Source organism: Desmodus rotundus, chromosome 3, assembly GCF_022682495.2.
Source record: "Desmodus rotundus isolate HL8 chromosome 3, HLdesRot8A.1, whole genome shotgun sequence".
NCBI lineage: Eukaryota > Metazoa > Chordata > Mammalia > Chiroptera > Phyllostomidae > Desmodus > Desmodus rotundus.
Genome location: NC_071389.1, coordinates 189,785,220 through 189,801,660, shown reverse-complemented (window position 1 = coordinate 189,801,660; position 16,441 = coordinate 189,785,220). Strand labels below are relative to the sequence as shown.

The 16,441-nt window shown below is 42.4% G+C and overlaps 1 protein-coding gene across 1 annotated transcript in view; it reads right to left on the bottom strand.

Annotated features, from left to right (window-relative positions):
• Positions 1–15,740, bottom strand: part of POLR3B (RNA polymerase III subunit B) — a 109,707-nt gene extending 93,967 nt beyond the window's left edge. Inside the window, exons 1-8 of the mRNA XM_024579476.3 lie at positions 15,484–15,740; positions 11,463–11,495; positions 8,507–8,563; positions 8,358–8,422; positions 5,059–5,134; positions 2,446–2,546; positions 1,651–1,742; positions 352–469 (exon numbers count right to left, since the gene is read on the bottom strand). Of these exons, the coding sequence (XP_024435244.1) occupies positions 352–469; positions 1,651–1,742; positions 2,446–2,546; positions 5,059–5,134; positions 8,358–8,422; positions 8,507–8,563; positions 11,463–11,495; positions 15,484–15,555 (614 nt within the window). The 5' untranslated portion in view covers positions 15,556–15,740. The remainder of the gene's footprint in view (positions 1–351; positions 470–1,650; positions 1,743–2,445; positions 2,547–5,058; positions 5,135–8,357; positions 8,423–8,506; positions 8,564–11,462; positions 11,496–15,483) is intronic.
• Between the last annotated feature and the right edge of the window lie 701 nt (positions 15,741–16,441).

The window sequence follows — 16,441 nt, the reverse complement described above, 5'->3', positions numbered from 1 at the left end:
TTAAATATTTCACTGCCTGTTATCAGAGGAAAATAACTGGGTACCTCCGTATCAAAAGATAGCCATCTGATACTAATGGAATTATCAATATTTCTTAAGAATGCCATCTCTGCCCTGGCTGGTGTGGCTCAGTGGATTGAGTGCTGGCCTGCAAACCAAAGGGTCACTGGTTTGATTCCCAGTCAGGACACACGCCTGGGTTGTGGGCCAGGTCCCCAGAAGGGGGTGTGTGAGAGGCAACCACACATCAATATTCCTCTCCCTCTCTCCCTCCTTTTCACTCTGTCTAAAAATAAATAAATAAAATCTTAAAAAAGAAAAGAAAAAGAACGCCAAGTCTGCTTTCCATACCTGGTAACCGAAGCACCAACCGCCCCTTTGCGGTCGGCCTCCACAATGATCCTGTTCTTGGACAGCTGCTCTTGGATGAGAATAACTTTTTCCACTCCCTTAACAATGAAGTAGCCACCTGCCCAAAGGAAGCAAGAGGAGCTTCACCACCTATTCTTCAAATGGTGTGATTCAGTAACCTGATAGAAATCACTCGCCCACTGCTTCACAGCACTGACCGCCACTTAATTCAAAGAGGTTTACTGACACTGTTTTACGAATTAGTGATCGTGTCACCACATGACTTATGTAAGAGAAGCACAAGATAATAAACTTCTTGACAGCAACTGCATCTTAGAAGTCTATGCACCCCAGCACCTGACATATATAAGAGGTGAATGAAAACAATGATGTTAAATAAATTAGTCTTCAGATTTTTAAGCAGAAAAATAACTGTTAATCTTTAATATAAACTGAAATTAGCTCTAAGTTTTGTAACAAATCAGTGATAATGGTAGACTAGGTTTCTGTGATATTCTATACTCAATAAAAACTCACAAAACACATCATATATATTTTTGCACAAAATTCAGAAGGGGATAAAGTGAGACTTCATTTTACCTTCAGAATGTAAGTAAAACCAGGGCAATATACTTGATTTATGCATCATTTCGTTTTAGTCTAAAAGTCACGTTCCTTGTTAACCTCTCTCCAAAACCTTCTGGGACTCTACATCAACGCGACTTTAAAGAAAGTAGATTAAAGCAACTATAAATTAAGTCAATGTGAAATGTGAATGAAGGAATTAAAAGAAACGTTCTGTTAAGTGCTAAGCTTGAAACTTTATAAAATAAGCTGCCTGAAAACAGGTGCAAAAATGTAACTTTAAAAAATTTAAACAGAAGACTTCTTTTTTGCCCTGTTACTGTATTTTAAAAAGGCTGAAATTAGATGTTTGAGTATTTTCAGACTAGCTAGACAAGTAACTTTGTGAGATTAGTTTTGAATTTTTAAGTACGCTGAAAGAGCATTACCATTGAGCAAAGTAACAAAGAACAGATCAATGAAACCATAGCAATCAATCAGAACTTGGGGTACTAAAATTTACAACTTGAAATAAAAGAGGAAACAGTGTATCTCTTAGAAAAATGGACTAACAGAATAAAGACGGAACATATTTCAGGATGTTTCGTGAACAAAGTTTTATCAAAGTGCATTATAAAGCAGAAAGCTTGGTACTGTTTTAAGGAAAAATGTTAAAAACAACAGCCCCAGAACAACAAAAACAAGGTGGGGGCTAATCCAAGGAGGCCCACATACCTGGATCTAAAGGACATTCGTTCAGTTTGGCAAACTCTGCCGGCGTTTTCCCCGTAAGTACGCAGTTCGAACTACGGAGCATTATGGGCATTCTGTTTAAACGAAAACAAAAGGAAACGTCACATAAAGATCGTCACTGGCACAAAGGTGAAAAGAATACGAACTGTGCACCGCACTCATCTCTAAGAGGTCTACGCTCCTCTTCGACACAGTGTAAGAGGTAGAGGAATGACAGTTACAGAAAACTTTGCAGATGGGCTTTCGGGAAAGTCGGAAATGGCAGCAACTCTTCACTCCTGGTAAACGAAGTGACGCTTATTAGGTATGCAGAAATAGCACAATGAATCAAAGTCTATCAAAACTAGGCAGTTTTGAAAGAGAACTAAGCTAAACTTCTAGAAATGAAAAATGTAAAAATGTAAGCATTAATTTAAATATCTATGAACAGGTTAAATCACGGATTTGACACTGCTGAGGACGAATTACTGAACTGGAAAGAGATCTGAAGAAATTACTGAGCATGTATTTCCAAAAGAAAAAGAGACGGACATGTGAAAGAGTCAGGGAAGAACTGAGTCAGAGGGTAGTCACCACTCATGGACCCTCACCACACGAATTTCTAAGTGCTTCAGGTCCACTGACACATGGAATCCGGAAAATAGCCCCTGAACTAGGCGCCGCTTCCCACATTCTCCCCGTGAGGAATGGGGCAAAGAGAACTTCAGTTGCTCAAGGCCGCCTCACGGGGCTGGAACGCAGGTGGTGCGGCATTCCAATACCAAGGTCAGTTCTCACCTGCCAATGGGTAAAGCGTTGCGGATGATCCTCTGGCTGCCTCGGGTATACTCAATGTCCACTGTGATGGGGGCAGAGTACGTCATGTCCCGCAGACGGCACTAAAATAGAGTCAGACAGTCACTGCTCCTCCCTGGAAAAGAAAGGGGCCTGACAGCCCCCAAGAGCTCCTTCTCTAGTAGAACTTGGACCTGCCCCTGGAACACTGAGCTGTTACATGTGCAACCTTAGGGCACTGGGACTTACGAGCCTACTTTCCCCTCGAGGGGAATGATGGAAGCTACAGATCTAGACCTCGCCACAGCACCCCCACCCCTGCCAGCCCAGAAATGGAACAACAAGTCTAGTGCTGCTTTTCTTCTCACTGATCTGACACCATCACCAGCCTGCTCCCACATCTTTGTGGCTGGCTTATTCAAAGCAGTGAACCAGTATAATGATAATTAAAGTGTACACACACACACATAACACAAACTAAACAGCTTAAACTATACTGCTATACTTCCTTTTATTCTCCAAATAAACAGAACTATATCACCAAATTCCTTAACAGGTGATGGTTATAACTGCTCCTATAATCTTTAGTTTGATGTAGCTCGTAAAACAAAGTCCTTGCCCGAGCCATGATCAGACAGAGGAAACCTCATCAGCCTCATCCAATGACTTCCCCATTAAATTGGGGGTCATCTGGTGGCTTGTAGTCTCAAAACGAATTTCTGTGGTCATCTACCTTACAATTTATGGTGCTGAATCATCTCTCTGACTTCTATTAAACCAAATAATTAAACTTTTTTCTAGCCTTTAAAACTGCCTAGGATTTAAAAATTTTAGATGTTCCTATAGTTGGTCAATAGAAACTATTATATTATGTTTAATTAGATCAAGCCCCCCCGCCCAGGCCAGACCAAAGATGGTGCGGCGTGGTGGTGCAGAGCACAGACTCCACTGCCCGTGCTCGGACCCCGGTCACACCGCTTGCGTTTCCCGTAACCCTTCTTCACGTCACTTTCCTCCTATATAAATGGGAATGAGGATCATTTTAATTCCCAGGAGTATAAATATGTATCTTAAAATGGTGCCTGATTAAGAGTACTGTATACATTACCTTGTTTTCATTAATAAGACTAATGTAATGTCCATGGTAGGCAAGCATTTGTGGATTTTAACAAACATATCCCTTCAAATGGAAATGAAATTCGACAGATGTGGTAAAACTTGGGACGCCCCTGTTGGCGCCCCAAGTACCTCTGTGGGCCCCTCCGTCCCCTCTCTCTCATCACAGCAGTAGGCAGTGCTGGTGGGATTGGCAGTACCTGCACCCCGCGAGTCCTGCTGTGGGTCCCGTGACTGCCTACCCCTCTGCTCTCCTCCTCTCCCCATCTCGCCAAGAGTCAAACTCTCTCCAATAAATCTTTGCAGGCCCCTCTCTCACTGCACTAACACCTATGCTTTTCAACATCAGAAAGAATAATTACAATGACAATTGTAGCCTCAGCCTTCCTGAACTACTTCAAATTACTTTGTCTTCTCTTTTCTCTAAACTCAGTGATATAGTTTAGATGACTTGAAAATTGCTAACTGGCTGCCTAGTTCTCAAAAACTTGGAAAGTCCTAGCAAAGGGGAACAGGGGTGGGGAGGGCCAAACGCGGGCTCACGTGTCCCACAGTCCTCACCATTCCTTACGCAGCACAACTTCACTTGTTTACCTTCCCTACATGGGCCTTCCAGACGTTCTGAGTGGCCAGCCCCTGGGGTCCCCGTGACACGTGTTTTGTTATTTCAATCTCCCCACAAGAGTATGGACTCCTTGAGGAAGGATATGCGCCTCATTTCTTTTGTATCCCTCAATGTTGAGACACAAAATAAACGTTCGATCAATACTGGGTGATTATGTAGTACCAAAATGGATCTGGTTACGTGTTCATACTTCCTGGTCAACCTTACTTGGACAACAACCATACAATCTAACACCTGAACTGTTGGTTCATAAAAGATTCCTGTGCTATGTTCCACAATCGCTGTTTTAGCTCTACATTAATTCAAACCAGACAAATCTACAAGTCATTTTATTCACTGGATCGATTCCCAATTCTGGACACTAAGTGAAAGAATTTGAAGAGAAGTATAGTACCTGTTAAAAGCCAATCAATAGGCCTGTTCTACACCTTCTCTGCCTGCACCTCTGTTGAAATTCTCGTACTGAAATTTCTTCTTATCCACCTCTTCTATGAGACAGTGAGCTTCTAGTCCTTGGCCTCCTCTCCCTGACACAATGCCTGCCGACCCTCAGAAAATGCACTAATAATCTCTGCAACAAAGAGCTAGGCACAAGTGGCTGGCGGGAGATGGGGACACACCACTAAAGGCTCAGCAGCAACAGAAATAGGGCACGGGCATCTAGCAGTGCACATTAGTAAGACTAAATGACAGACTAGTACAGAATTGTTTCCTAACAGAGTACAGCACTGTGCAAGTGCTTGCTTATTTTGGTTCTATCTCATCGGAGACTTCTTTACCTGTTTTTAAATCATCTTTTAAGAGTATATATTAAGGGCACAGACCCTTTGGGTTAAAGCAAACAAACTCAATTAAAAAGTAAGATTAAAAATTACCTCGTGAGGAGACACTGGTCTAGTTACATTGAAGCTTTCTTCAACATCAGGAAGCCCGACATAAATATTAAGATATCTGAAAAGCAAATCATTCCATTACCAATTATACTTCTCCAAAAAACATACAAACAAACAAGATAGTTTCCCCCTAAACACAGGCTTATGCTTTGACAAATGCTTATCTTGCTAAGAATGACAAACAAATTAAAAATTATAATTGCAGAATTTCTTAAAGTGATAGTACATATAGCTTCACAAAGGAGGGAAAATACTATTAGAGTATCTTTTTAAAGAATAGTGTAAATCTCTTTACAAAACTACTAGAAACATAGCTCCCTAAAATGATATTTAATGAAAAAAGGAAAGTGGAAAAGAATATCTATAGTATATTATGATTCATATAAGAGAAAAAAATATACAAGGTCTGTCCAGGAAGTATCCATCCATTTACTATGAAAGAGAAATTTATTGAAGAAGATACAAGAAACTCTGTACATAGGACAATGACGCCTCAGGTGCCCCTTCAAAGTAGGCACCTTTGTACTTCACACAGTTCTCCCAGAGTCTCTTCCACTGTTCAAAACACTCTGCAAAGTCCTTTGTTGGAATCGCCATCAGCTGTCCTATTTTCCTGAATCTCACTGACAGTCTGAAATCTCTTCCCTTTCAAAGGTGATTTTAGTTTTGGGAAAAGCCAGAAGTCGCAGGGCACCAAACCTGGGCTGCAGGGGGCTGAGTCACCTGGGTGATTTGATGTTTCACCAAAAAACTGAGTGGGTGTGTTGTCATGATGAAGCTGCCAATCACTCATCGCACAGTCCCAGAAAGCCTTTTGAATCTTTCAAATAGTTTCCGTGGAGGAATGTTCAAGCTAACACAGTTTGATACAAATTCATTGCTCTACTCACACAGTCATTTTGAATGCAACAGCCACACAGTACACATGCTCACTCAACGGCGTCTACTGCCCCCACTGACGAGTACAGTGAAGTTGTCATTGTTCATATACGTGCATTCCAGTCCACTCTCCTTGGCTGCCAAGTTACATTGATGTTGCACTAACCTCTCTTGTTATATTGACAATGGTTGGACTTATTCTGGACAGACCTCTTTGGTGGAAAAGAAATATAGGAAAGGAGAAAGCAGAAACTGCTGAGATTCATTATCTACAGAAAATGCCTGGGAACAGCATGGAAAGAATTAGGAGAGGAGTGACAATATCCTGAATATACTTTTTCTGTAAGCCTGACTTTTACAACCATAACAATGTTTCCCACACTCTAAAAATAAATACATAATTAAAATCAACCAGGATGGCAGGTGGGGGGTCGAGCCAAATGGAATACAAAACTTACTGCATTACAGATGAATAACGTAACTGCACTGAAAAGGCGGAAAAGAAAACTAATCTAAAATAACTAATCTAAGTAACTTTGGAAAACACTACTTTGATTGGACACTATAATGAGAGAAAAAGCAGTATGTAAATACTGTAATCTAATTGGTAAACTTTGCTCTCACAGAAGCATGCTTTAACAATTCTGAAACAACTTCATGTCTATTCCAGGACTGCAAACATAAGTAAATGCAGTGTGGATAATGGGAGTCAGATTTCTCGCTGTCAGGCACAGAGCTTACAAATAAGAAAGGAAGGAGAGTTAGAATGTACCTCATAGAGCCGGATTAGAATTGGAGGTTATCAGCATGCATGGTTTTTAATACACAAATGGACGGGAGATAGAAACACAGATGTGTGTGTGTATGCAGTAAAATACATACATATGTTTCCTGGCTCTGCTGGCTGAGGCTTTAAGATCCATATCTAGGTTTCTAAATACTATTCTCCAGTAAAAGGAAACAGAGCTCCTTGTAGAAATGGTTGATCCTAGGCTGGGACAGGGAAAATAGCAGACGAACCACATCTCATGGCATTCAAAAATTAACAGGGCGTGTTGAAAGGATTCAGGAGCCAACTTGAAGACTCTCATGGCCAAAGCTGAGACAATTTGAGCAATAAAGCAATAACAGTACTGCCCTGGCTGGTGTGGCTCAGTGGGTTGGGCTTCGTACTGCACACCGAAAGGTCGCAGGTTGATTCCCACTCAGGGCACATGCCTGGGTTGTGGGCCAGGTCTCTGGTTGGGGGCGTGTGAGGCAGCCAATCAATGTTTCCCTTGCACATCAATGTTTTTCTCCCTCTTTTCCCTCCCTTCCACTCTCTCTAAAAATAAATAAATAAAATCTTTTAAAAAATAAAAAAATGATAGTGCTGGATTATGACCCATAGAGTAAAATGAATGTCCCTGAATTTATGTTGATATAAATAAAATTATAGATAAATGAATGAGGGGAAGAAAGTACTCTTCCTTACAGTAAATTCCAGAACTATTGTAGGAGAAATGATGGGAGTATAATAACTGTTATAGGTAATATTAACTGTTATAGGTAAAAACCACCAACGTGTGCTAAAGTTAGTGGATAAGATACAATGAATAATAAGATGGTTGCACAGTCTCAACAGACCTCCCAATAAGACACTTATTAATTACAAAAGGAAAACTAGCAACTTTGTAGTGGAGAAACCTAGGAGACATCACCTTAATCAAGTGAACAGAGGTAAAATCACCAGTAGTAAAACACAGTGACATCTGTATCCCCTGAAATGATGCAGTAAGAACGGAACAAAATGCAACTGCCGTGGAATTCCGGCCAAAAATGCGTAAGTCAATCTAATCATAAATAAACATCGTATGAACCCAAATCGAAGGATCTTCTATAAAACAACTGGCCAGAGAAGTGTCAAGGCCATGAAAGGCCAAGAAAGCATAAGGGACTGTCACAGACCGGAGGAGAACGAGGAGGTGTGGCAATTAAATTTACTGTGGGGTCCCGAATTGAAGCCTGGGCCAGGAAAAGGACGTTAGTGGGAGAACTTTGCATAAGATCTGTGGACTTGCTGATAGTATAATATCAATGCTAATTTCCAGGGTTTGTTAATTGTGCTGTGGTAATGTAAGATGTTAGTATTAGCAGAAGCTGGGTGAAGGATAAAATAGGAACACACTAGGATTTTTGTAATTTTTCTTTGAGCCTAAAATTATTTAAAAAAATTTTTAAACTAATAATTCTAGAAACTTCTTAATTATAATGCTATGTGTTATAATTAGTTTACCAATTAAAAACTGAACACTTGATAGTTAACTTATTAAACAGATTAAAAAGAATTTTGATAAAAGTACATTCACTTTTTAAAATGTCAGACACAATCAAAAGAGCATTAAGAGGAGCCGACTCCTTACTTTAAGTACCACATGGGGTCAGCATCGCTTGTAACCTTCTCATTGGCTTTCATGATCTTCTTGATCTGCGGTGGAAAGAGCAGCATGAGGAAAGACTCAAGCCTCCGATTAACTCTTAGCTACGTCTAGCTCTACGATCTGACGCTTACCTCCACATTAATAAAATAGTTGAATGAGTCTATATGCTGCTTCACAAGGCCTTTAACCTACACAGAAAAGGGGAAACAGTAGATTAGCACCGAAAGTGGGTTAGCAAATTATACAGTACATTCTAATCATAAGTGATCATCAAGTTTTTCTCAAAACCAAAGTGAGAAAAAAGACCCATGAATTTTGTTTAGTAAAACTTTATATTTATGTGTCTTCATTACACTTCTCCTCCATCTTACTAAAACTTTTTCAAATTTTCCTCCTTGAAAAGCAACCTGACTTTGGGAATTCAAAGTATGGATATTTGAATATACAAAATGATTCTCCATAAGCTAATATATAAGGCAGGACTATCTCTGCATACTTTGAATTTTCAAAAAAAATACAGCAATTGAACATCATTTCTTCCACCCTCAAACAATGTCTATTTACTTTTAGTGTTTCTCCTACCTGGGCAATTTTATGATTTTCACACATCCAAACTGGCCTTTCATATCACTTTATAGAAAAATGAAGGGGGGGGAATAAGGGTCTCCATTAAGAAAATACTTGTATTGGAAATTGAAAGCAGGGTGGAACTCGGGGAACCTGAGGGCAGACGCCAGCCGGAGACTTCCCTTCCATCTCAGAAGTCAGCAGTGACTGCACACAGATAGTGCTGTGTACCGCTACGTAAAACAGTGAGGTAATTAACACAGAGCATCCAAAGTCTTCAGATTTCAAAGGGCTGTATGTGCTTTCCTTACGTTAATCTTCAAACACACCATTAGTTCAACACTTCTTGAACTTCCCTAACAGACAGAAAATCACAGCACTTTTAATTACACTTCCTTATCCAGGATCTCACTGGTGTACACCACCACCAACCATTCCATATTCTGAAGCAGTCCTGACTGTTGCAGAAGAAGTCCAGCCTTAGAGTGATCCGAGGTCCACTCTTCTCAAGGTTCCACCCTTAATCAAGCCTCTTCTGGAGAAACGCCTGTTCTGGGACAGCCCGTTTAGTTATCACATCTCTCATGTTCTCCCTTCCAAGCTAAACAGGCCTTTCGACTATTGCTCACATGCGTGCCTTCCAGACCATTCAGCAGTCTTCGGCCTGCGCCTGAACATGGTCCAGTTTGCCAATGTCGCCCCTTAACACGGGCACCCTGAACTCACTGACATTCTCGACAGTCTGACCAGTGTACAGAGGCCACTACCTCCCTCGCTGTGGTTACTACAACACTGCTGTTAAGGAAACAAGGCCACATTACTGGCCAAAACTGAAAAGGTAATGTTAACCTGCACACAAAAAAATGCTATTAAGTCAAGCGCACCCCATTTGGTGCTTGTGCAAAACTAAGTACACTCAGGAATTCACGTTCGTCCCTCTTCACTGCTGCCTTCCCAGCCTAACATTCTGAGCCCTGCTTCACTGGGCCAGCAGCACGGGCAGCCTTCAGATGGGTATTAAAATCTTTATACTTTTGTTCTTAGACAAGTGTGTTTCAAGGTGATCTGAGTGAAGGGGAATTACAGCTTCAAACGCATGAACAAAAGACTGACTGACTGACTGACGGACGGACGGACGGACGGACGGACGGACTGACAGAACTAACCACCGCCTTATGCCTCCATTAACGTGTCTCTCTCCTTGGCCTGTGAGCCATCAACTCTCTCCTCGTTTTTTAATCATAAATACCACCTCTTCTCTTCTGCTTATGTATAGCTTATTTTAAAAAGTTATAATTAAGTTTTTCCTTGACCTTAATGCTACTTTATTTCACTCTGGTCACGCCTCTACTTAAACATTCTTCAACAGCTTCCCTTTGCTGTTAGGAAAACAGCTGAAATATCTCAGATGGCTGTCGAGTCTGCTCAGAAACCTGCAGCACTGACAGCTTCCCCAGCATCATTCCCCAGTACTCGCCCCTCTGCCTGTAACACAGAACTAAGTCAGACACAACTACTCGTTTTCCAAGTCTCCACTCTTTCATTTAACACAAGGCTTTCAAGATTTATCCATGCTGTAGTACGCACCAGCATTGATTCACTTTCATCGCCAACTAATACCCCATTGTATGACTATACTACACTCTATTTGTCCATCCCCCAGTGGATGCTCACTACGGTTTTTTCCACTTGCAGGCTATTATAAATAATGCCACTATGAACACTTGTGCACAAGTCTTTGCATGGCCATATGTTTTCACTTCTCTGGCATAAATACCTACAAGTAGAATTGCTGGGTCATATGGTAACCCTGTTTAAGCATTCAAGTAACTGCCAGGCTGTAGTCCAAAGTGGCTGCAAAATTCACATTCCCACCAGCAGAGCAAGAGGGTTCCAATTTCTCCACACCCTCATCGACACTTAGCATCTTTCTCTTTGACTATAGTATCCTAGTGGATGCCACGTAGTGTCTCACTGTGGAAGCCCTGCTTCTTAGCCTACGCTCTTTAAAAATGAATTGAAGCCCTTCACCGGCCAACATTCAGCAATTCCTCTGACCGTCCACTCATCCGTTCCAACAAGAGAGGGACCACTGTTTCCTACAGACCCTGTGGAGGTTTCTCTTGGGCACCTTTATAAAGCCGACTCTCTGCATCCTGCCTTCCAGCCCAGTTAAATCCTTTCCTCTTCAGATGCAGTTTATGTCTCACCTTATCTGGGAGACCCTCTCTGACCACCTGCGGCATCACTCTTTTGCCAACAGCCTGTGGTTTGTATTATCCGTCTGCCATGCTGCAATGTATACCACTTCCTGTCTCCAAAATCAGATTACCACTCCCCATCTTGCACCTTCTAGGCAGGGATTCACTGCCTTGTAATTCCTTGTATTTCCCAAACCTAGCAGTGTATACAGTTGTACACAGTCAAAACATGTTGGTGATAAAAATTTAATCTAAAAAAGAAGGCTGATTTCTTGACTTTTATCAGAAAAATAACTAATTATTACTAAATGTTCATTACCTTTAAAAATGCTGGAAGCAGCCTCCATTTTTCCTATGAATCGAAAGAGTAAGAATGTTAGGATGTGTGCTAGCAACCATAATATTTTTATAAGAAGTTATTTTAATGTACCGAAAATGACTCACTTTATCACAATGAGTGAAAGAAAGTAAAAACTAAAAGAACAATTTCTACATGGTAACACTTTTATGGAAATCACACAGGTGTGTTCGTGCATCGTGCCTACAAATACATGTACACATACATTCATGTCCCACAGGTTGTTTAAATAGTACATAATTTAATCTCTTCTGGATGACTCAAGATTCCAAGCATTTTATTTTATTCTCACAACACTTGCTAAGTAAGTGGATTTTCAGTTCGAGAAAGGGAAAGTAAGTTTCAGAGTCTGGTGGGGAAGCCAGGTCCCGCCCATTTTCTTCCTCTCTCCCATTTTCTGTCAACGAGTGTGCGGTCAGAGCTCATCTCAGGGCGGCAGGAGGGCAGCACCCACAGTGTTCACCTTCTCCATCAAATAGTTGTAAACTGCCACACTTCCTGTGTTCTTAGGCCTGCTATTTACATTTTGCGGAGGTTGTAAGTAGCCTGCCATGGTAAGACTCTTCAGGAATGGCATCTACGCTGCTAATGGGAAATCTGACAAATGGGTGGAACTGAGTCTAAAGAATACACTGTTTCTGAATAAGGGCCTAAGATTCACGTAAGACGTTGCAGCAACTGGAAAACCTGTGACTTCCACTCTGGCATCAGCAGCACTGGAAGGTTGTGAACAGATGAGTGACAGGATCATGTGACTCATTGTAACTGAATCACTTAAAATAATAGGTTGAACTGCTGGGTTGAGAAAAGACAAGGTCAGGAGCAGGGAGGTCATTTAGGAGTTTACTGCAACACTCCAGGCTGAAAACAGCACAGGCAGTGAAAAATTGTTTGCTAGGAGACAATGTGAAGTTCAAGCCAACAGGACTTTACAGTAGATTACATAGAGACTCTGAGAGAAAGAGGAGTCAAGATTGATAGCTTAGAGTTGCCAGGTATGGAGATAAGGAAGCGGGGATGCTGTCTTAGACTTTAAGACCATACTTTAAGAGCAGCTGCTGTAAAGTGTGGAGGGGCTACCAGGAGTTTGGTTAGGGGCATGCTGAGTTTGAGATATCCACTAGACATTCAGGTGGAGATGTCAACTAGACAAGAAATATGAGTCTGCAACTTGGGAAGAGAGTGGCCTGGAGATATAAATTAGGAAGTCAGCAAATGGATGGGAATTACAGTCAGGTAATGGATGAGATTGCCTCAGGAATATAAATGGAGAAGGGTTCCACAAGGAATACCAAGAATATTCCAATATTTAGAGATAAGGAACAGAAGACAGATCTAGCAAAGGATACTAAGAAGAAGGAAGGAGGCCAAGGAAGCGGGCAGACAATCTGGATAAAGTAAAAACATTTTGAAGAAAAAAGGGAGGTGCCCTGGCCAGGTGGATCACTTGGTTGAAGCATCATCCTGTACACCAAAAGGTTGCTGGTTCAATTCCCAGGCAGGGCTTATACCTAGGTTGTGGGCTCCATCCCAGTTGGGGCACATACGCAAGGCAATCAATCAATGTCTCTCTCTCCCCTTAAAATCAATAAACAGCCCTGGCTGGAGTGGCTCAGTGGATTGAGTGCCAGCCTGTGAACCAAAGGGTCACCAGTTCGATTCCAAGTCAGGGCACATGCCTCGACTGTGGGCCAGGTCCCCAGTAGGGGATGCGTAAGAGGCAACCACACATTGATGCTTCTCTCCCTCTTTCTCCTTCCCTCTCCCTCTCTCTAAAAATAAATAAATAATCTTAAAATAAATCAATAAACATATCTTTGGGCAAGGAATAAAAAGAAAAAGAAAAGAGGGACGTGAGGACAAGGGGTGTATGAGAAATCTCTGTATTTCCCTCTCAATTCTACTGTGAACCTAAATTGCTCTTAATAAATTGCTCTTAAATAAAATTGTCTTTAAAAAAAAAAGCGGGGGGAGAATCAAAAGATAAGAGGTGGAGACAGACTGAAAAAGGAACTTTTTGGGGTGATGGAAACATTCTATATCTTGTATTGGGTGGTAATTATTTGGGAATACATAACTGTCAAAACTAATGCAGTGGAACTCTTAGTACTCCTGTATTTTATTGCATATAAATCTACAAAGAGGAATGAGAGAAAGATCAAAATGAACTATATAAGAGTAAAAATATCTCAAGGTAGGCAGGTAGTGAAGGAGAGCAGTGGGGGGAGAGACGCTGGAAAAGTTATCAGTGGCCAGACTGCAAAAGGCCTTATAAGCATAGCAAACACTAGATTTTGCCCTAAGAGCAATGGCAGAGATGGAAGAAATTTAACCGACAGAGCAACATGATCATTCTTGTGTGTTTAAGCTGATGGCGCTCGCCACAGAACAGGCAGATTGGAGTGAGAGCAGTTCAGCGTCCAGGAAGTAAGAGATGACAGTAGTTCAGACTCGGAGAACAGCGGGATGAAGCTTCAGTTTGGAGCACATTTTGTAGACAGGACCCTTAAGATGGGATGGATGGTGGACTAGATGCAGAGGGCCAGGAAGCACTGTCATTCCTGAGTCAGAAGACTGGAATTGTGGCTTTAGTTCCTGCATAGCTGTGCAAATTCAGGCAAGAAATGTCAGTCCTTCAGGCTTATTCCGTCAGCTCTCTGGAGAAGCAGTCCGGTCAGCAGTTCAGGGTGAAAACTCTCGGGTCCGACTGCCAGACTCCAAGTTCCAGATCAGCCACTCACCAGCCTCTGACACTGGGTTAGTTACTTAACCTCCCCAGGCCCAGAAATCTTCATCAGCAAAATGTGGTGGTAACAGTTCTTATTTCAGAGAATTAAATAACATAATGCATGTTAAGTTTACACAGAGCCTGGCACATACTAAGCCTGGCACAGCCTTTTTTCAGTAAAAAGGCTGGCTCTTAATATTGATTCTTCAAGAGTTAAAATCCAGTATTGCCTGACAAGGATCGGCAGTGTTACTTACTGCAGGCACTCACAGATTGGGTCGGATGGGCTGATAATAGTAAATCGATCTCATTCACCAGCCAAATGGTTATAAAAGAATTCCCTATGATCCAAAAGTTCACTGATCATATTGCTTTGCTTAAACCCTTCGATAGCATCTCATTGCTCACTCAGATGGCTAACAAAACCTTTCCCAACTAGAACCTGTAGGTATCCTTCATCTCTCCTCGCTTCTTCACTGTAGTGCTTATTTTAGGTACCCAGAAACTACTGGGTTTCAAAGTGTCTGGTTCTCTCTACCTGAAATCGCTCCCCTGTCTTTCCAAGCCTCATTTCTCCAGATCCCCATTCCATGCCAAAGAAGAATCTGAGGCCCAAAGAGGTTATAGTAATAATACATGCTTTTCTAGAATATAAAAGTATGTCAACCGCTGAACTTCAGGCAGCTACTCACTGTAGGGCAGTTACCCTTAACTTCTGATCATCTGTCGAAAGCTAAGGTGCTATTTCCCAGGAAACACCTAGGGAAAATTCTGAGCAAATTTTCAGGGGTTTCAAATACTCCTGCAGTCCAAACTTGAATTCCGGGTTAAAAGGGAAGATTATTAGCCTGACATTGAGACGATCTGTTTTATCACCACAGCCAGCTGTGGGACCTCACGAAAGGGGCCTAAAGCTCCTTGGGCCTCAGCGTCCTCTACAAGCCTAAGAAGATGGAATGTGTCACGCAAAGATGGGCGCGAGGACCAATCTTGCCCACGCTCATGAACGCTGGAAACGGTCCAACCCGAAAGCTCGGCCAGAGCGACGGGCGACAGAGAAGCGGCCTCCCACCCGCTTGCGCGGCCGGCTCGGGAAAAGCTGCCCCCCAACCTCGTGCGGAGGAAGACAGTGCGGGAAGTTCCGAGCATGCGCAGAAGCCACGATCCGCCCCGCTCCGCGGCGGGAGCTCTCACGGTACCGCCTCCTGGGGACGCGTCCCAGCCCCTTCCGTTCCCCGTGTGCCCGGCCTTCACCTCTACAGTCGGTATCGGCGCGGCCAGCTGCTCTGGGGTCAGGTTCCCGAATTCCTCCGCAAGCACGTCCATGCTGCTCACGACGAAGAAGGTAGTAAACAGAAGCCCCACACACCAGCCTGCGCCACCTCAAGCAAACTGCAGCACCCGTAGAGAGTGGTGCGCGCGGCCCAAAAGGTCCCCGCCGCACAGGATGACTGAAGGCGCGACAGAAAGGTTCCGCCTGCTCCCAGCCTGAACCTGCGGTAGAACCCGGATGTGGTGGTGGCGAAGCTGGGAACCTGCGCCCCCTGGTGTCGCTCGGAGGTCCCCCGGGTTATCCTACAGCCCAGACGACAGGTTCATTGCTGGTTATCCGGTAGTTGAGACCAATAGAGCATATTGGTTGTAATTTTTTAAATAACTCAGAGAAAGAGGTAAACGGGTAATTTGCGCAACTTGAGCCACCAAGACGGAGAACTCTTGTAATTCAGTCCAAAACGACACGTTGTATAGCATGGAAATATAGGAATTTTACCAAATGCCTAGAAGTAGGGGAGGGGACTAGTTAAAAACCTATGGTGTGTGCATGTGATAGAATATTACACAACTAGTAAAATGACCATAAAGTGAGGAGGCAGTAACTCCCTTGAGAACAGAGCACAAGAAGACAGTAATTAAGACACTGTTCAAGTCTGAAAGGACTGGAAGTAAGGTGCAGGAATAAATGTCAGCACATAGAGAAATGTAGTATGAAAGGGGTTATTCAATAAATGATGTTGGAACAGAGGATTAGCCATTTAGAAAAAATAATCCCATAAGGGTGAAATACTTCAATGGTAACTCTAGGAGAAAATGCAAGTGAATGTATTCATAACTTTGGTGATGAGGGCCTTCAAGTTCAGCAACAGTCAGAAATTGTAAAAGGAAGTATCCATAGATTTGGCAGTATAATTCTAATTCTTGTTTTATGATTCCA